Source organism: Arachis hypogaea, chromosome 14 (genome assembly GCF_003086295.3).
Source record: "Arachis hypogaea cultivar Tifrunner chromosome 14, arahy.Tifrunner.gnm2.J5K5, whole genome shotgun sequence".
In the NCBI taxonomy this organism is placed as follows: Eukaryota; Viridiplantae; Streptophyta; class Magnoliopsida; order Fabales; family Fabaceae; genus Arachis; species Arachis hypogaea.
The window spans coordinates 45,351,067-45,376,463 of NC_092049.1; the positions used below are offsets into that span (position 1 = coordinate 45,351,067).

General features: G+C 33.9%; 1 protein-coding gene across 1 annotated transcript; it reads left to right on the plus strand.

Moving 5' to 3' along the window:
- The first annotated feature begins 21,534 nt into the window (after positions 1-21,534).
- Positions 21,535-23,827, plus strand: LOC112742026 (uncharacterized protein At4g06744). The gene is made up of 2 exons (XM_025791241.3): positions 21,535-22,718; positions 22,974-23,827. The coding sequence occupies exons 1-2, from the start codon at positions 21,928-21,930 to the stop codon at positions 23,566-23,568; spliced, it is 1,386 nt and encodes a 461-aa protein (XP_025647026.1). The 5' UTR covers positions 21,535-21,927; the 3' UTR covers positions 23,569-23,827.
- The last annotated feature ends 1,570 nt before the right edge of the window (positions 23,828-25,397 follow it).

Below are 25,397 nucleotides of genomic sequence, written 5' to 3' on the forward strand. Positions count from 1 at the left end.
CGCGGAGAAGCAGGTCGGTAGTGACAGAGGCAGACGGCAGTGACGGGAACCGTCTCAGCCTCGGACCTCTCCCTTTCTTCTTCACGCACGCCGGTCCTCTCTCTCCTGGCAGAACCCCTTGACGGCGACGGCGGAACGGCGGCGGTCAGTGAGAGGCAGAATTGGCGAGCCCTCCTCTTCCAGCGGCGGCGCTGCGGCAAGGAGCATAGCGGCGGCGTGTGAACCGGCGACGGCAGAAACGTGACGGCTCTCCCTCACGGCGCGTCTCCCTCTCGCGCGACTGGCAACGGCACAGGCTAGAGATGACGGCTCGGCTAACAGTGGCGGCGGCGGTGCCAGGCTCTCCTCTGGCGACGCCCTTCCCTCACTGCTCTCTCTCGGATCTCGTTCTCCCTGCTGTCAATGGCGGCGGCGTCGAAGGAACAACAATGGCACCTCGGCGGCGTCTCCTCCTTCCCGACACGGCTCTCTCACTCTCTATCGTGAAATGGCGGCAGCTAGCAGGGGCGGCGACGACGCGTCGGTGGTGGTGAAGCCCAGCGCGCCGGCGCAGTCTCCTCCCTCCTCTTCTCTTCCTCCTTCCACGGATCCCGTTTCTCCCTTCCCTCTCTATTTCTTTCTTTCTTCCATTTTCGCAGCTGTTGCTGCTGGTTGAATTGGGGAAGGCTGCGGCTGTGTGTGTGTTTAAGGGGGGTGACTAGGGTTTCATTTTGAAACTTAGGGTTAGGGATGATTGGGTAATTTCACATAAAATTGGGAATAATATAATAATTGAAACCCAAATTAAATCCAACACTAATTATATATAGAGAATACTATTTGCTCATCAATTTCACAAATTATTTTCAATAAAATGCCCAAATCTAAAAATTAGAAATAATATACTTAATTTCTTCATTTTTCCAAAATAGCAGTAATAATATTTAAAATATTACTTATCTAATCCAAATCATATAAAATCTTATTATTTCACAACTACCAACTTTATAATTCAAATATAGAAAATAATCCAATAATTATAAAATTGGATAATAATCATAACTCGTCTCAAATTCAATAAATCAAAACTTGCCTTAATTATCTTTAATAAAATCATTTCTGAAATTAAGGTTATAAATAACCATATGATTTGAGACTTGATCATAATAAGACTTTTCAAAGGTTCTGGGTCTTATAATCATCACCTTCAATTTTTAGTTTATACGTCTGTACAAAAATAATGTGTATAAATGTGCGAATAATTATATGGTGGAATAAAAAAAGTTCATCATATATGTATATAAAAAAATTAAACTTAATGCACTGTCAGTATAAAATAGTTTTATATGTACATTCAATTATATAATAATACATCAACAAAATAATTATTTTTTATACTCACTGCATAAATAATTATCTAAAAAAATAAATGTGATTATACAATTATGTAAAATATTTTATACTGTCAGTGTATCAAAATTAAACTCTATAAAAAAATCATTGTATATAAGGCTACATATTTGAGGTTTTACAAAAAATTTTATTATAATATTAGAAATAAATTAAATTATTTATTTATTATAGATTTAATTATTTTATTATAATAAATTTAATTATTTTAATGATGACCAATTATTAAATTAAAATATATAAATTAATATTACATAATACATAATAATTTAGTGACTGATTTTGACCGTATATAAAACATAAAAAAATTGATTGTCGAACATATGTTTTTTATGTGCAATACACATAGAAACTATATTTTCATAAGTGTTAAACTGGAAAAACAATATATGAATTGACGAGACGTATGATGATAGATAATTTAATTAAATATATTAAAATATGTAATAATTTTTAATTATTATTTTATATGAGTAGTTACCTATTTACTAAAATGAGATAATTTTAGCTTAAATTATATTAGATTGGGGAATTGGAAAATTCCAAAATAGAAAAATTCAGTGAAGTTTAAATGGAACTTACACTACAAGAAAGGCGTAATATTGTGGCGGTTTTTTCATAATTAACGACGGTTTTAAATTATCGCAAAATCAAATGTTGATAGCTAAAGAAACTGTCTTAGTTATTGGTGCGGGGATAAGATTTTGCGGGAGTTTTTAGCAACCGTTGGTATAACCGCTGCTATCACTATAAGAAAATGAAACATTTGTAACAAAAATTTTTTTGTAACAACAATTAGTTATTGTCTTATTTTGTAATAAGAAAATTTGTTACAAAATATTTCAATATTTTGTAACAACTTGATTTCTTTTGTTACAAATTATGTTGACTTTCGTATCGAATTGTTGTTTTGTTACAAAATGTTATAATGTTTTGTAACAAAAGATTATATTGTTGTAAAAATTCAAAATATTTTGTAACAAAATATCTATTTGTTTGAAAAGCTCTAAATATTTTGTAACAAAAAATTAATTTGTCACAAAATACAATATTTTTGTAACAAGTTATTTATTTGTCACAAAATTCAAAGATTTTTTGTAACTAATAAAAAATTTTGTTTCAACATACTAAATGTAAGACTTTGAATTTTTAAAAATTAACATAATAAATTATTTATGATTTATTATATTTATTTAAGATTTTATATTCAAAAATTTATTTTACTAAAAATATTTAAGTCAAATTGATGATAGTTTGAGTTTAAAATTATTTTAAAAATTAAATAATAAATAATTTATAATTTATTATATTTATTCAAAATAAATTTTTAGAGATTTATATATTAAACGGAGTATTTTTTATTTATATTTTAAAATAATAATAAAATAATATTTTAAGAATAATTAATTTAATTACTCTAATTCTTAAAATTAAAATATTTATTTAAAAATAATTTAAAAATTTATAATTATATAATATCTTTATATAACTATTATTAAATTAAAATTAATTTTTCAGTTATTATACTATCCTTATTTTTATTAAAAATATTTAAGCTACCCAATCTCTAACCTTATCTTCAGAATTTTCGAAAAATGTTATTATAAGTTAATTTTAATTTATTAATTTATTAAAGACTTTATTTTTAGAAATTATTGTATTAAAAATAATTAAATTAAGTTTTGATAATTAAATTAAAAATTTTACTTAATCTTATAATATTGAATAATTTTCTATATTTAAACGATAAAACTTAATAGTTGTAAAAGAATAGGAATTTTATATAATTCGGGTTAAATAATTAATATTTTATAATTTAATACTCATATTTTAAAAAACAAAAAGAATTAACCATATTATGTCTAATTTTTTTGAATTAAAATATTTATTAAAAAATAATTTATATATTGATGAACAAATAATACTTTCTTTGAAGATAATTTTATTAGATTAAATTTAATTTTTAATACCATTTTATATCCTAATTATATTGTCAATTGTCCTCAAAATGAAACCTAATTTGCTAATACTTCCTAAGACCCTAACCCTATTTTTCCCCTTCAGCCGTCACACCCCTTTTAGCAGAAAGAAATCAGCAGAAAGAAAGAAAGAAAGAAAACGTTGAGGGAGAGAGGGAGAAACGGAGTTAGAGAAGAGAAGAGAGGAGAGGGGGACGGCCAGTGCTGGTGGGCCGAGCTGCTCGCCGCCATCGTTGCTAGCACCGACGCGGAGGAGGTAGCCAGAGGAGAAGAAGCACAACACCGCGGATGAAGCTCGCCGCCGCTGCACCACGCCTCGCGAACCACTGCTGCGTCGCGTCTGTCGTCATCTTCGCGGGTTCCGGTCGCCATCGTCGTCTCTTCCGTTAAGCCCGTCGCCGCCGTCCTTCTCGCTATGAAGCCAGCACCGCCATCGTCATCATCACGGGCTGCTGCTGCGCGTGATGCCGCCGCCGCCGCCTCTGAGTCCATCGCCGTCAAGCAGAGCCACGGGCAGAGACAAGATCCCCAGGTGAGAGAGAGATGGAACCTGGGAGGGCCGCGACCAGTCCAGCCGCCGCAACCAGTCAACGGCGTCGTCTTTGTCTGAACCACCGCTAGATCCGCCGCTGTCGAAGCTTCTGGCTGCGCCTCTGCCGTCGGTGGAGCTTGCCGTTACTAAGATCATTGTTGCTACTAGGAATTAAAAACAAACGAAGGGTTTGTTGCGTTTAATTACCGAATTTTAGCTAATTGAGGTAGGGGATTTTATTTTGAAATTAACTGTTTTAATTTATGAATGCTATGGAAGTTTAGGGTTTAATTTTTTAGAATTTTTTATTAGGGATATTATTTTTGATTATCAGAACTTGTGAATATTAGGGCTGTTGATTATTGTTCTGTGTAGTTTTTTTCTGATTTGTTACTTTTTCTTTTTTTACTTGTTCTGATTAGTAATTTAACATTATTGGAACTTCAAATTATTACTTGTTTTTGTTTTTAATTTGTTCTTAATTTAGTTGATGCTAGATTGATGCCCAACAAAATTCATTCATAATAATAATTACTTACATGTTCATACCATCGATTGAGTTGTTACTCTTGAGTTGTTACTCATAATTGAGTTCATACCACCATGAACTGTTGATGAATTCTAACAGACAGCACAAAATAAAAAATGTTAGTAATGGAGGATCAGTTCATAATCTGAGTCATTGGATTGACAAAAATCTTTTCAGTAATGCAGTACACAATAATTCATTCAATCTTACTGCTGTTTGTGATTATTCATGGTAAATGTGCTGCTGTCCTGTTATTCTTTGTGCTGCTGTCCTGTTATTCTTTGTGCTTTTGTGGCTTCATTGTGTAAAACCAATTTTGAGGGCGCTGTCCATGGCAATATCTACAGTTTCAATCCATATCTTTGGTGATGTGCCTTCCTTACCACTTGTTGGCATCCTGCAGGTTACACCTCATTTTTCCTGATATTGTGCGTGTTTTGGTTACTTTTATTATTGGATATATATCAGCCATTGGATTCTGCATTTTACACGACTTTTCCTAATATTTTGATTATTTTTATAACTGGATATTATCATCCAACATAAGACACAGATTTGTACTAGAAGTAAAGTGCTTGATTGATTTTCACCTTATCCATGTTTGTTGGATTTCATTTGCAGCTTCTAAATCACATTTTAGTAGTTTTGTCCAAACCATGATATGGAGTTGCTCAAATAGAAAAACCAAACATATGATTAGCCAGTGGGTTTGATCTATAGTAAACGTTTCAAAACTTAAGTTTATCCCTTCTCTTTTAGTTATTATATCTATCTCCAGAAAATTGTTAAAATAAATGTCAAACCTGGTTTTATTTGTTATAAACTGTTCTCTCTTTTTCATCTCTCCCTTTGATGTAAAAGGGTTTCACATCTTAGTTTGTTTAGGCAACTTTCAACACCCCTCTTGAATTAACATATATGGAAAAGATGTTGACAAAACTAGTAACAAGAACTGTGCTGCCTTATGTTTTATATTTTGATGCAACCATACTCATGATTTATTGACCTGCTTTACATTGTTGGCTGTTCCAGCCTTTTGCCTGTATTTGTTCCTGTTTTAACATTTATTTTTATTCTAAGCAAAACAGTTTTCCTACACAGGATCATATTAATGACTGGAGGAAAATAGCATTTTGTTTAACATCCATTTTCTTTCTTGCTGCTATAATATGGTTCATAGGTAAGTGGCATACCACCATGCAGCTTTGGTATTATATTAGATGTTCTTAATTTTTAAACCAGATATGCATTAGAATTAATTATTTTTTAGGAATGTTCCTGTAAACTGAAATTTTAGAACACGTACTGAAGAAATTGCTGAATGTTGCCCATGGGTTTCAAATGCTAATAGACCCTAAAGGTACTCCTAAAATTACTTATGGTTTAAATACATTTTCATAGATGATTTCCATTTTATATTAGTATACTTTAATTTGTATATGGATCTATTTATCACATTTTACTTGTGTCATGGTTGAAAAATGATAAATGTCCTATTATTTGGTTTGATAAATTTGGTCGGGTATTGGCTGAGACATAAGTTGTGAATTGGTTATTTTTGTTGGAATCGTAGACGGTGAAAATATCCAAGTTTTAGGGGAGGTTCTGGGGGAGGTTCTGCCAAAATTTTTCTAAACATTTTGGATAAAACTTAGTGGAAAAATTATAATTAGTGTTATATCTTGTTTCTAAAATTTTGTTTCAGTTTTTCTTATTTACAGGAGTGCTGAAATGGTGATCATATGCTACCTTGAGGGCTCAAGAATATTTTGATGCATAAAGACACTAATCTATGTTAGAACTTTTATGTTTTGGTTGAACTTATGCAAGACATATAACTTGTAAAACTAATCAATATACTCACTAATGTTATTTTGTTTGAAAACAATTTTAGCTAAAAGGATCTTGTTTGACTTATGTATGTTTTTGCATATTATATAGATATAAACTTGCTTATTAAAATAAATATATTAGTCAATTTAAAAATAGTTTATTAAACTATGCATGCAATTTGTATTAAAAAAAAGTTGTTGCAAAATAATTAATTTGCTTTTATAACTAAAGAAAAAAAATGTTACAAAATCATGTTACATTTTGTAACAAAATTTTTTGATAGGAAAAAATAAATTGTCACGAAAAATACCTTGAAGATCAAATTTTGTTACCACTTTTGTAACGGCTTCTAGTTTTTTGTATCAGAAAAAATTGTTACAAAACATCATATTGAATTGTAACAGTTCTATTTTTTGTTACAAAAACTTTTTGTAATGGGACTTACTACAACGGCCCCTTTTTTTGTTACAAAAAACTTTTATTTCAAAATTTTGACGTTTTGTAACAATTTTTTTGTTACAAATACGCCTTTTTCTTGTAGTGTATATCAATATTTTGCGTCATCCAAATAAAAAATCGCCGCTAAATGTGAGTGCCACGATTTCGCGCATGCTTATTGGCGGTTACCGGCTGCCGCTATTTAACACGGTTTTTTAAAGCTTGCAGCTGTTTTGCGGTGGTTTTAAAACCGCTGCAATATGGAACTGTGAGTTTTAACCATGTTTACCAGCAATTTCAAACCGCCGCAATCTATGACGGATTTTCAAAAGTTTAGACCTTTTTCGACAGTTTAAAACTGCACGCTAATTTTAAAAAATGTTTTAAAAAATTGGTGTTATTTTTAAAAAATCGCAGGTTTTTTGAAAATTTTATAGATATATTTTTTATGCTCTTTGGATTTTTTCATATTTTAACTCTTAATATTTTCATGCCTAGAATTTAAACTTGTGGCAAAAACAAAAAAAATATCTGTAAAACAAAATAATATATTTATAAAAATTTCAATAAAACAAATCTCTTGCAAAGAGTTGCATAATCAAATTCAACTAAATGTTTACTTCAAACCAAAAAAATTCATATCCTAATTTATTATTTGTTACTCTATCATTACACGGAATTCATGCCTGCAGCGATGTCTGATGGCAGCTCCTCACCCTGCCGTTAAAATAGATATCTCAGAGCACTCTTCATTGCTTGACTCTTTTTCTTCTCTGATGCTACTTCATCCTCGATTGCCTTTCTTTTCAACTCCTCGGCTTCCATCTCTGACTATAGTTCAAGCAACTTCCTTTGAGTCTCCTCTACTTAGACTCCATTATCCGGCAGATGCGAATTCGGACCGAAGAGTTGACTAGGAGTCGATCCGAAATCCATACCACTCACTCTACTCGCTTTCTCTTTTTTGAGAACTTGAGCAATGGAATTATTTTGAGACAACACTCTAGAAGAGTTATCCTATTGCTCAATCTCCTTCAGTCTTTCCTACAGACATAAATAAGCAAATACAAGCATTTTGTTGATTGGTCTATCTGATGTCAAGAACATGCCAAACAGGATTATTAACTGCATCACTTTCATCACAGTAAAATAACATTCAACCACTGCAAGTCTATAAGTATATTAATGCATCAACAACTTATACTCTCATAGTAATAAAGGGATCTATTTCAAAAAATAATGGGGTAAAATACAATAAATTAAACAGTTAACCTATTTGAGATCATAATTCTATCGATCAATTATAATAAGTAGTACTTACACCAATTGCTCTTACTTCATCATTGATATAGGAACCATATTTTTTTATGTGCACTATGATCCATAACTCTCTTCTACCGACTCTCCTTCTTGTTGTTTCAACTGTAACAACAAAGTTTATGTCATTACCGTATTCCACACAATTAAAGAGAATGTAGACATAGAGATAGTCTACAGAGTGAATAAAAAAGTAAAGTACCACTTCTTACCTCTGTATTGTCAAAATTTTCGTACCGCTAGTGTGGGTATATAGTTGTTTTGATCGATTCATCGCGTTTTTCCTACACTTCTCCTATTGGTCCATCAGAGATAAGCAGCGATTAGAAACTGATTTAAAAAGACTCAATGCAACATAAATTGTATTGTTGTGTACTAAATGATATACTAGATTACCTGCGTCTCAAGTTTACTGCAAGTACCATCTCCAATCCTCTCAATCAATTCTCGGCCGGCGGTTCTCAATATTTTATTTAGTCGTTGATGTTGGGTCATAATAAGCATCATACAACCTCAACTTTGTGTCCTTCCAGGACTTCCCCATACTTTTCAAAATATTTTTCTTGATAGTTCCTTCACTATCTTCATCAAAGTGAAAAATTTGCTACATAGATAATACAATTTGTTAATAATTATCAAACGAAGTAGATTTAATTCAACATGGATATAAACTTTTACCTTTACACATTCGTTATAAACCTTGTCTTTAGTGGTAATCTTATGCCAACTTTCCTCACAGATAAGAAATTTTCCATATTCAGATCCTAGCAGACCAAGAATGCCACTCAACAGTCCAACTTCGTCTCCAATTGGTTGCTTTTTGTTGTTAAACTTGATCATGATCCTTCTACTATTAGGCCGTTCCATAGCCTCCTTCATACTTAATTTTACCAGCTTGATTATGCCATCGAAATCTATAAAGAATATAATACCTTATATGAATATCCGTTGTGGACAACATGCAAAAAAATTAATATATAACATAGAGTCTAAATCATGTTGAATAAGAAAAATTATTTATACGTTACCGATGATCTTAACCATCCAAAATTCTGTAGTCTTGCGTCCTTTGCGACTCTGAGCTCCAGAAGTAACAAAGAGGTCGTCAACTTCTTAATCAAGAAAATCTACCTCATTTGCATTAGCGTCCAATTTTACGTGAAAAGAATCCAAGTTCTGGACACTATTTGTACTTGTCTGTGGAGCAGGCCTTGGTTCACTGCGCGGTGGATGGAACTGGCGTGAAGTTGCAGGGACACTATCACCACTGGGAGGGAGAATTTGAGAGTCATCATGGTGGGAAGCCGAAGCCGTAGGCGGAGTCGTTTGAGGTTGCTGACATCTTGGTCCTAATTTTGGTTTTTTCGTGTAATGACCTTTCCTAGCCATTTTAAATTCCTAATACCAGGATGCAGAAAAAAAAATCACATTATCTCTAACAACACATAATGCTAGTAAGTTATGTTTATACAAATTAACCAAAAAATATATATATACAATGCAAGGAGTTAACCAGCACAACACACAGTTTTAAGCATGTATACTCTTTTGGTTATTTTTAAAGGAAACTAAACATAAAGAAAGAGGTAAAAGAAACATATCAACCAAAATAAGCGTATAACCGGTTTGCTAGTTAGTTTGCAGTTGTCATGCATTTTTTCCACGGTGAAAAAGAGGACACGGGAAATTTTTTCTCCCCATATCCTTAATCCTCCCCACAATTGATTTGGGGTTAGTCCTAATTAAGATGACATAAACAATGCACAAAATTCCCCCACTATCCTTAATCTTTCCCATATTTTTTTAGATCTCTCTAAATATTACTAATTTTGTAAGGCAACAGAGGAGTAATTGATAAACCCTATTTTTAGGGTTTATCTTGTGTTAATTGAGAGCATTTTATCAATCTTTTCTCACATTTATTCAATAAAATAGCATGGTTTTGTGATTCTCCCTCATTTTGTGCTTAAGTGTGAAAACGTGCTTTTAGACCTTTAATTTGATGATTTTAATTCACCTTTGATTCCACTAGATACCTTGATTTGTTTGTTAAGTGATTTCAGGTTGAAAAGGCAAGGAATGGATCAAAGGAGTGAAGAGAAAAGCATGCAAAGTGGAGAACACATGGAAGAACCAAAGATTTGGTTGCGCTCATCCACGCGCACGAGCAACAGACGCGCACGCGTGGATCGTAAAAACTCCATGGATGCGCACGCGTGCTGTACGCGTACGCGTCAGTGCTGGCACATGATTTTTAAGTGAAAACGTGCCCAGCGAATTCACAGGGAGTGTGGGGCCCAATCTGAACTAACTTTGGCGCCAAAATGCTTAAAAGGACCAAGGATTGAAGGGGAATGCATCATCCATCATCATGAATCATTAAGGAGTTTTAGATCTAGTTTGAGTGTTAGTTTTAGAGAGAGAAGCCCTCACTTTTCTCTAGAATTAGGATTAGGTTTAGGTTAATAAGCTTAGATCTAGGTTTTAATTCATGCTTTCATCTACTTCTACCTTTCAATTCTTTGTTGTTACATCTTGTTCTTCTATTCTCTTGTTGTAATTTTTTCTATTTTGTCTCTATACTTTGTTGTTGATCTACTCTTGTTCCTTTTATTTTCTTTTAATGAAATTTGAGGTAATTCATATTAATTGTTCTTTCTTTGATTTTTTTTTGTTGATTCTTTGCAATAAATTGTTGTTAGATTTCACTCTTGTTGTCAATTTACTATGCTTTTCTTTTATACCTTCCAAGTGTTTGTCAAAATGATTGAAAGGATGTTAGAGTAGAATTTTATGCTCTTGGCTTGGGAAGGTAACTTAGGAATTCTTGAGTTACTAATGTCCAAGTGATTGATAGTTGGTAGCCATTGACTCTAGCTCTCATTAACTCAATTAGTGAATAGTTAGGACTTATGGACTTCGATTGATATAACTCACTTGACTTTCTTTTACTTGTTAGAGGATGATTTAGTGGGATTGATCCTTACAATTATCATATTGTGGTTAGTGATAAGGATAGAGATCCTTGACCACCAACCCTTGCCAAGACCTTTTCATCATTTGAATTCCTTTGCAATTTACTTTTCTTGTTTTTCATCCAAAACTCCAAAATATACATGTCCATAGCCAATAACAAGAACACTATCCTGCAATTCCTTTGAGAGACGACCTGAGGTTTAAATACTTCGGTTATTATATTTATTAGGGGTTTGTACTTGTAACAAACAAATTTTTGCATGAAAGGATTACTGTTGGTTTAGAAACTATATTTCGACAAGATTTCATTTGTGAATTCTATACCATCAATTTTTCATTCATCAGTAATGCAAAAGTTCGAAACAAAAATCCAAGGTAATCAAAACATATTGCAATCTAATACAATAATACTCAAAATTCAAAATCAAAACTTAGCTCACTGTTTTGGATTATCCTTCATATAACCTTAGTTAGCTAACTGCTTAATTACCTAGTATTTACATATATAAATTTCATATTAAAACCATGAGTCAAAATCAAACATGTTGTGATCTTCATTCCAAACCAATTTTATATTGCAAATTAACGTCATTGATTATACAAATTAATACTAATTAACATCATTGACTATAAAAACACCTACCATTAATACTAATTAACATCGCAAATAAGAAGAAATAGTTAAACATGAGATGAAAATGACAACAGCTCCACTATTCCCATCAAATAATTATACAATATATACAATCCAGTTAACAAAGCACCATAGGAACGGGTGTGTACCGGAAAAGAGAAGGCGGGCCAGTAGCAGGCCCAAACCGATGACGACGCAGGCAGAGACGGCGACGCGACAAGAAGCTCCTAGAGACCGAGACAGTGACGTGAGGAGATGAGTAGTCCTCGTCGGCGAGAGGTGCGAGAGGTGAGAGGTGAGAGCGCAAGAGATGAGAGCTTCTCTGGATGAGGGATTGGTTCACTGGATTCAGGGCTGTAAGTTAGGGTTGGAGTGGAAGACAATGTATAAGGAATAGAGAAGAAGGATTGGGGCGCACTGAGGCTACTTTCAAAATAGGAATAGCAATATATATAAGGCTATTATTATTAAGGTTTAATTACTCTGCAGATCTCTATAGTTTCACCGAATTTTTAATTAGATCCCTATACTTTTTTTCTTTTCAATTGGGTCCCTATACATTATTTTTTTTGAATTTAGTCCTTATTAATATTAAACGTCAAAAAAATATTAGTGAATTGTGAAATTATTTGTATACCCTTAGGGACCTAATTGAAAAAAAATATAGGGACTTAATTAAAAATTCGATAAAATTATAAATATTTGGTTACGCCCATGTGGTCAACAACCAATATGATGAGTGGAAAATGTATGCTATAGGAGGGAGTTCTAATCCAACCTTTTTAAGCAAAGGGAATGTTTATATAGCACCAAATAATGATAACAAACAGGGAGCAAACGAATTAAGCATTACCATGAAATCCAACACCCAATAAATGTACTAACTGATGAGTAGTATTGGAAAATTAAAGCGTAAACAAATACATAAACGTATAATATATGGTGTTGTCTACAGTACTAAAATATGAATTGTCAAAATTATCCCAAAAAATATAACAAATCAAATTTTGTACAATACAACAAGATAAAGAATTTATTAACGTAACTTTTTCTAAAGAAAGAATTATATATCAGACAGAAGAGTCTGTTCTCATTGCTTTGGACTCCACATGTTACGGATGCTTTAACTCTCAATTTCTTCAAGTACCAGATACTTGCTCAAATTCCAAATGCCCCAACAACCGATATGTCAGTTACTATTCCTGCAGACACAACACATTACCCTCATTTTCAACTTGAAAAAGTTTGCTATGAACAATAATCAATACACCACTTCAATTAGCAGTAACAACCTACAATTACATGTGCCCTCGTATTGTGCTGTGCAATATTATAATCTGCAAAATAACATACGAAATCTAATTCATGATCATTACTTTACTAAAAAGGCAGAATTATATTATTGAGGTTGTAAGATACCTTTGCAATGAGTAGTGGAATTTTCATTGTCACAAAGGCACATGAAACTCTCTGTATGTGTATCAAATCCATAAGTTCCACCTCCTTTGGATGGATCCTGGCAAGACACTCATAGTGAAAGAACACTCCGGCATGGCAAGACACTCATATAAGATCTTAATTCTAGTTGTTACTTAATAATAATGTATAGACTAAAATAAAAACTATTCCATTATATGATGATGAAAATATAACTAAAGATAAGGGCATCAATTCACATAACATAATGGAAGAAAAATTAAATAGATAAACATAAGCACGGAGGCCAACCCCTATGGTCCCCCAAGTCCCTACATCTAACCTAGTCTTGGGTGACCAACATAGCCCTACCTACATCGATAGTATTTGCACCCTCGGACACCACTATCGGAGCAGAGCTTCTGATTCTAAGAATTGCATCTCTTATGATCCTCATTGGGGTCAAAAAATTGAATGGCACAACATCCTTAGCAATCTGAGCCTCCATCTTTGCCACATTATCCTTAGACTTATGTCATACAGCTTCCACCCAAGGTGGTTCCTGGCCAAATAAAAAGGATTATCCTTAATCTCCTTATTCAAAGTATCCACAACAGTTTTTGCATCACCAACCAAACCCAAATTTAGTAGAAATACCTGAAACTTGGCACCATGATGATAAAATCCAAATCCCCCATCACTACATTAAAAAAAAAAGAGAAACAGAATCCTAATAAAACAGCATCATCACAGCAACAACAATCAACAATCAACAATAAAGAAAATTCATCATCAGCAAAATATTAATTTATATGTCAATTCACCAATTAACAAAATTTCTGTACATAAATATTCATATTGTAAATCCTAAATTACTATATCAAAACAATCCAGAAATCAATTCAAAAAAAATAAGTACTCAACCAATGCCATATTTTTTGAAAATTAAAATTAGCATAAACATGTTACATCAAGTTTTAAAAACTGAAAAAAAAAAATCAAATGTTGTATGTTACCTTTTTTTGTGACAGATCAAGTACAGGGAGATCGAGGAGAGGCGCAGCGCGAGGACGAGAGGCCAGACGGGAGGTCAGGCGCGGCGATACTCGGCACGGTGCGGTGCGGCGCAGCGACGTCAAGCGAGGCAAAGCACTGCGAGGGACGGCGACCGCTTGGATGGAAAAATAGTGCAGAAGACCTCCGAACAGAATAACGCAGAACAGACCAACGCAAAGAGAAGGAGGCAACGGGCGGTCGACCACCAAGTGTTCGTTGCAGACGACGCCACAGAGGGATGAAGACGACGGACCGACGCAGGAGATGACAGTGAACGCGATCTCCACAGAGCAACTGACGGCTAGCTAGGTTGTTTTTTCTTTGGGATAAGATGCAAGGGGCTCTTTTGGTATTTTAGAAAAATACATGTTTGTTTATCTAACTATTACAACTAAATCATCAGAATATTTGTTTTTTACTGAGAATATTCTGTTATCTTTAATGTTATTCTCACGGCAGGGACTTAATTAAAAAAAATTAACGTATAAGAACCCAATTGAAAAAAAAAACGTATAGAGACCTAATTGAAATTTCGGTGAAACTATAGGACCTGCAGAATAATTAAATATTTTATTAATTATCTTAGTTTTTTGTAATAATAATAATAATAATAATAATAATAATAATAATAATAATAATAATAATAATAATAATAATAGAAACAATATAAGAAACCGTACTAAACTGTTATAGCACCAGTAAATTTCATTGTTTATTAATATATTATTTTAAAATGAATAAATTCTATTAATCTTTTTTTAAAATTAAATGATAGTATACACAATATTTATTAGGTAAATCTCAAAAGTGAAAAAAATATTATAAGATAAATAAAAAGAAAAAAAAAGTTTATATAAAAATCAAATAAACTTAAAAAAAACTCTTATTTAAAAAAAAGAGTAAACTACCATTTGTACCCACGAAAGTTGAAAACATTGACATATTTACCCATAGAAAAAAGAAATTACCATTTGTACCCATAAAAAATTATTTTTACAGGAAAAATTATCCAAATCCTAAAAAATTATCTAAAATCCCTAAATTACCCTTCTCTCCACACTATCATCTCCTTCCTCCCTCCTCCTCTCTCTCTTAATGTTCTCAGCCACCCAATCCCTACCCTTCTCTCCACACTATCCTCTCCTTCCTCCCTCCTCTCTCTCTCTCAATGTTCTCAGCCACCCAATCCCAGCATCAACCACAAACCACCATCTCACCCTCCTCCGCTAGCAACATCGCGGACCTCCGCCAGCCCAGGAGCACTGCGCCAGCTTCTCCTCGCTACCATCACCATCGGCCTCAAACCAGAGCCTACCGCGTCAGAGACCCTCCTCTTCACGCTACCTTATCGCCGCTATAGCCAACCCTCTTCACCTCTTTCTGCGTCGTAGAACCACCACCGCCGCTGCCCTTCCAGTTGGGAGGAACAACGCCAACCCTCTCTCTTTGTCAGGACAGGTGTCAATGACTCCAATGACGAGATCTGAACCGAAATCCGTCTCCTTGAGGAGGCCGGCCCTATTGGCAGTTTTGAGGCCCAAGAACTGCGGTGAGCGGATAGTGTGGAGTTGGCGGACCTGCTTTGGGATCACTGCGATGACGTGGGACAGGGATTCCAGCTTCTGGGCCTCTAAAGGTGAGAGCTTTGCTGAGAAGCCGTGAAAGACAGTGTCGTAAGTGTGAAGGACGGCGGCAGAGGCCGCGGTGGTGGTGGTTTCAGCTGCAGTGGCATGGTTGATAATAGAAGCGAGAGAGGATTCGTATCAGTGCTTGTGGGTTGAGAAGATGGAGGGCTTGGCTTCATGGTGGACTTGCACCGTGAAGATGCTCTTCTTCTCCGGGGAAGCGGCAGCAAGTGTTGCTGTGACTGTGAGGATGAAAGAGAGGAGGGTGTGGCAAAGAACCATTGGAGCAGTGGTGGGGACTGAGTGGAAAGCAATGGTGAGAGTGTGTTAGAAAGGGAAAGAGGGGTGGTGGCTGGGTGAAGAGGGTGGTGGTGGAATTTGAGATTAGAAAGGGAAAGAGGGGTGGTGGCTGGGTGAAGAGGGTTAGGGTTAGAAAGGTGATTGGGTGAAGGAGGTGGTGTGGTGGTGAAAATAAGGGTAATTTATGGATTTTAGATAATTTTTTAGGGTTTGGATAATTTTGCCTGTAAAAATAATTTTTTATGGGTACAAATGGTAATTTCTTTTTTCTATGGGTAGATATGTCAGCATTTTCAACTTTCATGGGTACAAATGGTAGTTTACTCTAAAAAAAATTAAAAATATAATCATTCAGATTATCTTCTCCAATTTTTTTTTTTTACCAAAAATAGGAGACTCGAACCCACAACCTCTTAATTGAGTATGGGAAGACTATGCCATTTGAGCTATAACTCATTGGCAATTATCTTCTCCTGTTAACATAAAGTATTAAGATGAATGATATCTTAATAGCATATTGTACAAGTATATTTTATTCTCCCCTTACTTTAATACTATTTTTGGATAATTCAAGAATCGTTCCATTTCACTAGAACAAGATGAGCTAAAGGGTCAAGGAAACAAATTAAAACATACATTATCGTCAAATTACAAGCAACAATTAAGGGGTACATCCTAGAGATAAAATATAACAGATTTTCGTTTTAAAGTGAAATAAGATATATCATTTAATTTTGTTAGAAAATATTACATTCCGAATATTAAAATTTTATGAGAAACACGACTCTTTTGAGTTCTAACTATATATATATATATATATATATATATATGATTATATTTAACATAACATTTTTTCCGTCACTTATTAACGTTCTTATAGGCATATGGTCAATCCCTTTGTCACTTATTTCATATATATAACAGCTGGACCTCATTATTGTTTGTACGATCAATAATTTGAAAGTCCCATTGTTATCAAGACAAAAAGGTTTCACGAGTCTTGACATTTTCTCCGCATAAGTACAGGAATGACAGTTGGACACTAATTATCCCATCCCCCCCTGAGTGGTAGGTTGCAACTTGCTGGTCCCAACATGAAAGAGAAAAAATTGACTAGATAGTTTATGGTCGATGCATATGGATCCCTCTTAATATCCTCAATTTGTGTTATGTGGATATATATAGCATGAATTTAATTTGATACACTCTCGGCATAAAACAGTTTTAATTTATACTATATTCAGTTATATAATATCATAATAATAAAAATAATTATATTTTATATTAATGGTGTAAATAATTATTTAAAAAATAAATATAATTAAATAATTATAAATAAACATTCTACATGATCAATTCATTAAAATTAAACTCATATAATTTATAGTAACAATTTGTGATAATTTTCCTATGACCCCCCCCCCCCTTCTTATTTTGAACCTTATGCATTTTATGTGGTTAAGCATTTATAACGTGACACATATAAGCTTTCTAACCTGACTATATTTCAAATACGATTTTTTTCAAATTTTCTTTCAACTGATATTGTTAAGTGTGATGTTTTTATCATATCATATATTTTTTTTATCTCACTTAAAAAATTATATAATAAAAGGTTATACTTAATATATCAACTTAAAGAAGAAACTAAGACAATCTATTTCTTTCAAATACTTATAGTTCTTCCCCCCCCCCCCCTTTCTAGATATATATATATATGTGTGTGTGTGTCCTCCCAACTGTAATTTTTCACTTCTTCAGTCAATATAATTTAGCCAAAATATTGGAAATCTTATGAGATAAATAATTTATTACCATTAACATTTGTCTACTGTGATTTTTATCTAGTATTACATTTGTGCCAAAGATAGGCATGTGAATTTGAGTTGCCAGAATCAACGGCTCCTTGGGGAATCTGATAATATATTAGTAGTACTATATAGATAATAATGTTATTTTGAGAAAAGTATGAAGAACCAATGTATGTTTTATATAATGTATACAATGACGTTAAATTGAAATTATAATTAATTTAGAGGCAATTAATTAATTTTGAGTAGTTTTCAATTTAAAATTTGAATCAAATCATGATTCCCGTCAGTTATGGAATCAAATTAGGATTACCTAATTAAATTAGAGGTAACTAATTAATTTTGAGTAGTTTCCAATTTAAAATTTGAATCAAATCGTGATTCTCATCAGTTACGGAATCAAATTAGGATTACATCCCTCTCTCAATACGGTGTGAACTTCTTCTCTCATTCTCTCCTCGAAACAAAAGCCGGTATAATGCCGCCACGGTTACCAACCGCCGTCGGACATCGCGCCGACACTCTTCTGACTGGCGCCGTCGTCCGCACAGGCCACCATACGTAGGGAGGCGTGCATATTGTGTGAGTCGAGCTCGCGGCAGTGCAGCAACCCGGACGTCCAGCGACTCCGTCGCAACCGGTTTGTGCCTTCTTTACGTCACCAGATGTTCACCTTCTCTATGAACGTGGATGGTTATTCTTGGGTGCTTAGTTGTAGATGATGATTGCTGGTTATGATTCATCTGACTATCACGGTTTCAAAATATTTTTTTGCACGGTCATTTGGTTGGTAGCTAGTCGTTTTATAAAGTAATTAGTAATTATGTTGTTATTTATACATGTTCACATTAGATGTTTATTTTTGTATGATTTTGGATGTTCACTTTCTCAGTTTTCGTAGATGTTTATTCTTCGAGTAATTCAACAAGACCCAGGCAGCAAGCTGGCGCTGGGATGACGCGAGCGCAGGAGTTTGGGGCTGCAACTCACGTCGGCGACGCTGACAATTGCAGGTCACGGATGTTCGGCCGCGTGAGGAGTGACGGAGGTTCTTTCGGCGAGGGCCTTGGCGCGAGGAGGCGGAGCGCGACAATTCTGGTCGGCAGGAACGGAGGCTACACATCGTGCAGAAACAGAGCGGTGGGATGCAGGTTGCTGCGCACACGGCGGGGCGACAGAGAAAGGGAATTTTTTCTACGAAACAAACAATGGGATTTTTTGGGGGGTATGATAACGGTGGGTGAAGGGTTAATGTGAAAGAATTGGGGTAAATTGGGGGTAGATATCACAAAACTGAACAGACAACTAGAAATTAGGGATAATGATATTTAATTTGCATTATTAATACATATTGAGCCAAATAAACAGCCCATTGTACATATTGTATAGATACCTCATTGTTTCTCTAGCGGGACTCGTTATTTTGATATTCATTAATTCGGTGGAAGCATAATAATTTATCAATGAGTTTAGAATTTTTTTTTTGCCAATATCAATCAATTTTTTAATTATAAATTATAAATTTTAAATTTAGTATTCTAAACTTTTAATTTTTTTTAAAAATAAAGGTTAAAATTTTAATTTTATAATTAAAAAATTAGCTAATATACTTACTACTTAAAAAATTAATTTTTAAAATTTTTTCTTATAAATTTATAAACATTCTTTAAAATTGTTAATTTTTTAAAATATTAGATGATATTTGATATAATGCATGATTATGATGCAGTTGTGTGTTTTATTATGATATTAGAGATTAGCAGAAATTGCTCTATGTGATTAGTAGACAGTAACAAGAAGATAAATTAAAAAAAAAATAGAAAGAAAGAAAACGAGAGGAACAACTAAAATTACAGTGGTAACCATTTGTGAAGGTGATAACAAAATTTGAGATTATTTATAATGGCAAAGACTTAATTTTTTTTTATCTTCCTCGTAAAATATTCCCACTATACATTAAATCCCTCCCACCATACTTTTAGTTGTTTCCTCAATTTTCTTCTTTTCTGTTTTTTTTTTTTTTTGTCTTTTTATTATTGTCTATAAATCACGATAAGTAATTACTACTAACCTCTAATATCATAATAAAATACACAACTGCATTATAATTACGCATTACACCAACTCGATGGTCAATATTAAAAAAAAAATGCTGATGTTTTTTTTAATATATATTTATTTGGGTCGTTAGAATGTAATGGTATATTTGATAAGCTTATTTAATAGTAACATCACCCAACAATCAATAATAGGGTTAATTAAAACAAGCTATATACAACAACCAAAAGTACTACCACAAGCTTGCATCTTTTTTTAAATTACTTTTATTTTCCTATAGGTTGAGATAGTGGGTATTTTAAATCAAGTGTTTGATGCAAGTTCAATTATTGAATTGTGATTCTTGCTGGGTGTTCAAACTTTATATTCTTAAATTATATCCAATCAGCCGACATTGGACCAACTTCAAAGTAGAAAAATGGCATATATAGTGTGTTCTACAATAACATCAAATTTCATCCACCTTAAGTACTTAATATTTGCCGGTCAGTCTTCGTATTATAGTAACTCGAAATTAAATTATACATTAAGTATTGTATTTCTCTCATGATAAATACGTACTATATATGTATTTTATTTAGAAAATATTTGCTTCTTTTTCTGTTCACTTAAGACGCATCAGTATGATGAATTGTTAATAAATCATGAGTAATCATGTCACTATTATTTATGCACATATATGTTAAAAAATATTATATATACAAAAAAAATTAATTATTAAATTAATTATATTATATTTATATATAAATATATATATTATTTAATTTATTTTTAATATATATTTTATATGAAAAATCTTAAAGATTAACAGTTTTTAGCAAATTTAACAAGTATTTGATCAGTATAAATACAACATTATTTTTAATAAATAAATTTTAATAATTTACGTGTATAAATTCTGATAAATATAAGTGCAAATTATATTAATTTAAATATAAATTCTAATAAATATATGTATAAATTATGTGTTTTATGTGAGTAAAGTTTTACAAATATAAATATAAATTTTACTAATTAAATACTGCTCCAAAATGATAATATTTATTAGTCATATAATATTATTAATTTTTATATTTTAATATATATTATATATAGTAATTGATTTTTGTAATTGAATTTTTTGTGTACATTAAGCTTATGTTAAACACCGAGATCACTATATCATATTAACAAGTTACTTCAAAGAACATTTAAACCAAAAAACGAAGAAAAGAAGGTGCTTTAAGTTCAGTTTGGGTAACCAACTTAATTAAGTTTTTTTTGATAAAATAACTTAAACAATAAATGATTTTGTTAAAAGTAACTTATAAATAAGTTATTTTATGTTTAGATTTTTAACTCTAAAAGTGCTTATTTTATAGAAATGTGATGAAAAGTAGAAGTATTATGAGAGAAGTTATTTTTTTTAACTTCTCTATAAACTCCTAAATAGCTTCTTAAAAAATTACAATTTGATTTTTAAAATTGCACCAAACATTAATACTACTACTTTTCATAAGTCAAAATAAAAAAAAGTTACTTCTAGAATTTTCAAACCGCCCTAGGTACCTTAAAATTACAAGTTATTCTTGAGTCAAGAAAAACTTATCTAAAGACAGACACAAGTTATAAGATTTCAATGATCACTACTTTTTGCCAAACACCACAGTTAAAAATTTTATACAATTCACCACTTACTTTTCTTTTCTTTTATATAATCTTTTTTCCCACACAAACACAAAAATGCATGAAGTTTCTATGCACAAAATAAATGTTGGAAAAAACATTGCCCTGCATCTCATTATCAGTGGCTGCTTCTCGGTTCCTTTTTTTTCTTTTATGTACATGATACATAAACTTTTTTTTGAGTTCTATGGAAAGTGAAACCACAACAACTAGCACTACGTCATGACTCATTGACTTTCTTATTCTCAAGGTCAACTTAAAGCCAATGAGCCAAAGACATTTTAATTTCACCTTAATGACTATATATCCCAATAGCAATTCACAAAACAAATAAACCACCTTTTGCTTTCAAAAAAAAAAAGCATCATCATGGGAAGAGGAACAACAACAACCAACTCCCTGTTCTTTTCATCACTACTCTTATTGCTATCTTCTCTCTTGTTCCAAAACGGCGTCGTTTATGCTCAAGAAAAGATAGCATCATCAGAGGAAGAAGCACTGGGCTTATTTCAAGAAAGAGAGACACTTGAAATCATCATAGGAGGTGGAAGTACACCTTCCCCTTCCCCTTCCCCTGCACCTACGCCACCTGATTATACGCCATGCCCTCCGCCACCGAAACCGCTGAGCCGTTTGGACAAAGCGCGAAAAGTGCTCCTCAACTTCACCAACTACATCGTAGACCCAAAAGGTTTCACCAGTAACTGGTGCACACAGACAATTAACACGTGCGATTTCAAAGGAATTCGGTGCGCCCCATACCCACACTCAAACGAACTTGCAGTTGCAGGGTTGGACCTCAACCAAGCCGGAATCTATGGCCGCAACAACAAACCTCTTTCCCTCTCTGGAATCTTGGACAGAATTCCAGAACTCACATTCTTCCATGTTAACTCCAACAACTTCTCCAGTTCCGTACCAAAGGAAATAATCAGTTACGGCTTTTTCTTCGAGCTTGATCTTAGCAACAACAAGCTTTGTGGTCAGTTTCCAATGGAAACGCTTAAGAACAAGAACCTAGTGTTCTTGGACCTCAGGTTCAACAACCTCGCCGGCCCGATTCCATGGCAACTATTCGAAATGGATCTCGACGTGATTTTCATCAACAACAACAAGTTCAACCAGTTCCTCCCCCAGAATTTCGGAAATACCCCCGCAAGGTAAGATGTTTGTATTTGTTAGGCTTACTTTTTGGTAAAACTCATGTGTAATTATCTTTATCTAAAGTGAAGTTAATAATTGAGAATTATTAGATGATAATTGAAATTAAATTTGTCAAACTATCCAACAATTCTCAAATATCAACTTCACATAAAAATAATGCACTTGAGACTTCGCTAGTATATTTTTTTTGTTTTCTTACTTGAACTATGTTCCAAGTAATTTGTTGAGCTCATTCTTTTAACCGCCGACAGGTACCTGACCTTTGCCAACAATCAATTATGCGGTCCGATACCAAGGAGCATCGGCAAGGCAGCCAACACTCTGACGGAGGTGCTCTTCCTTGGGAACAGGTTTGATGGCTGCTTGCCGTACGAAATCGGAAACCTAAAGAAAGCAGTTGTGTTTGATGTGAGCATGAACCAATTAACAGGTCCAATACCGTACTCGTTTGGTTGCTTGAGGCAGATTCAATTCTTGAATCTTGCGAAAAACAAATTCTACGGTGCGGTTCCGGAGAACGTTTGCAAGCTTCCGGGGCTGATTAATAACGGAAACTTGACCCTGTCAAACAACTACTTCACAGAGGTTGGTCCTGAATGCAGGAAATTGATAAAGTCAAAGGTTTTGGATTTGACCAATAACTGTGTTCCGGGTTTACTGAACCAGAGGCCACAAAAAGAGTGTTGGGAGTTTCTTCATAGTGTGAAGCCTTGTCCAAATGAGAAGTATCTTTTGAGTTATGCACCTTGTGCGGGATGGAAGGAAACTGAGAACACGGAGGAGGTGGCAGCGGCGACGGAGCCTGTTACTTATAACGCTCTCAAACCGCACCGGTTGAGACTTTGATGGTGTCGTAATCTGAGTCATAATGGGGTGCGGGGACTCTCTGATTTTTTTGAATTTGACGATGATAATGATTGATTATGCTTCTTTTTAATTTGCACATATAGTTTCTTTAATAATTAGGGTCCTACACTCCTACTTTTGTGTCGGTGTGTGTTTATAGTTTCAATTGTTGAATAAGAAATGTAATCCATTCAGATATCTAAAATATAATTTTCCTAATTATTCCAATAAATATAATCATATCTTATTGATAGCATAACTATGTTTCTTTTTATTTAAATTAAAATTGTTATTATGTAAAGATATTCTTACATGAATATGATAGATAAGATGTAAAGAAGTGTTGTGTTAAGAAGTTTAATTAATTATATTAAACTATTCAACAGATTTTAATTATTATCTTTATATTTTTAATTAATTAATTCATTATTTATTATTGGACACCTTTTTTGAAAATATAATTGAGCTGAGAAATAAAGAGAAAAAGAATTGGAGAAAGAGTTGTTTTTGTGTTATAACACAAGTTTTAGCAAGAAAATGTTATATAATACTATCAAAATGATATATGATATTATTCATATTCTGACCCAATAAATAAAAACTAGGCACAACAAAACGAAAGAGTCCATCATTAAAGGTGGCCTTCATGATCAACTCGACCTCTTTAAAGAGGTCAGACATTGGCATAAGGGGAAAAGTTCTACTTGCCTCAAAGCAGGTAATTACTCCCAAAAATCTTTCTTACTATCTCTACTTCATTTAGAAGGTAAATCCCAATAAACTCTCAAGATAAAGGAAACGCTTATCTATCAGAAAAGATGGAGCTACTCCTATAAAGATAGTTATCAGCTCTACTATAAATAAACTGGAACCCCTAGGTATAATTCACGTTCTAATCTACTAAAAACCTGCTCAAAGCCCTTGTTAACTTAAGTATCGGAGTCTCTTGCAGGTACCACCCCCCACCTTCTCACGAAGAACTCGGACAGGCGCACCTCAGTACCAATGAGGTCGGTCGCTGCCATACCAAGGGATCTGGACCTCAAGTTCAGGACAAAATCACCGTTTTAGGTAACCCTCAAAACATTGGCACCGTTGCCGGGAACCTAGAATTCTCCCTCTAACAAATGCCAGACCACGTGCATGAAGACGGCTATGCAGCATCTGAATCTGAGCAAGAAGCTCAGCCAAAAGGCTAGGCCCTCGTACTTCCTCCTCCACCACCACACCAAGGCTCTCATGGGGAAGGGACCTCGGAAAATTCTCATCCAAGGAAGATCCATTCTGAGGATGAGGACCGTCCTCATACAATCAAGATCATGGACCTAGTTCATGGCCAGGGGGATCGACTGCAACAGCTCGAACACGAGACTGAACGACAACGGAAAGCGGAACGAGAATTATGAAGAGAGATGAGATGACGAAAGGAGCTAGAAAATAGGCTCCGAAAGCTGGAAGCCGACTTACAAAGGAGGAATGATCAGGCAGAGTGTGATGAGAATCCCCTAAGAGGAGAAGATCCGTTCATAGAAGAGATCATGAAGGCTAAAGTTCCTAAGAACTTCAAATCACCCGACATGGATCTCTATGATGGAACGTCCGACCCGAGTCACCACCTCAGTAACTTTAGAAGTAGAATGTACCTGGTCGACGCTTTTGACACCACCCGCTGCAAAGCCTTCCCGACTACTTTAACAAAGGCGGCCATGGAGTTGTTTGATAACCTGCCACCTAGGTTGACTACCAGCTTCGACGATCTTGCTAGAAAGTTTTTAACTAGATTCTCCATCCAAAAGGATAAAACCAAACACGCCCTGAGTTTGTTGGGA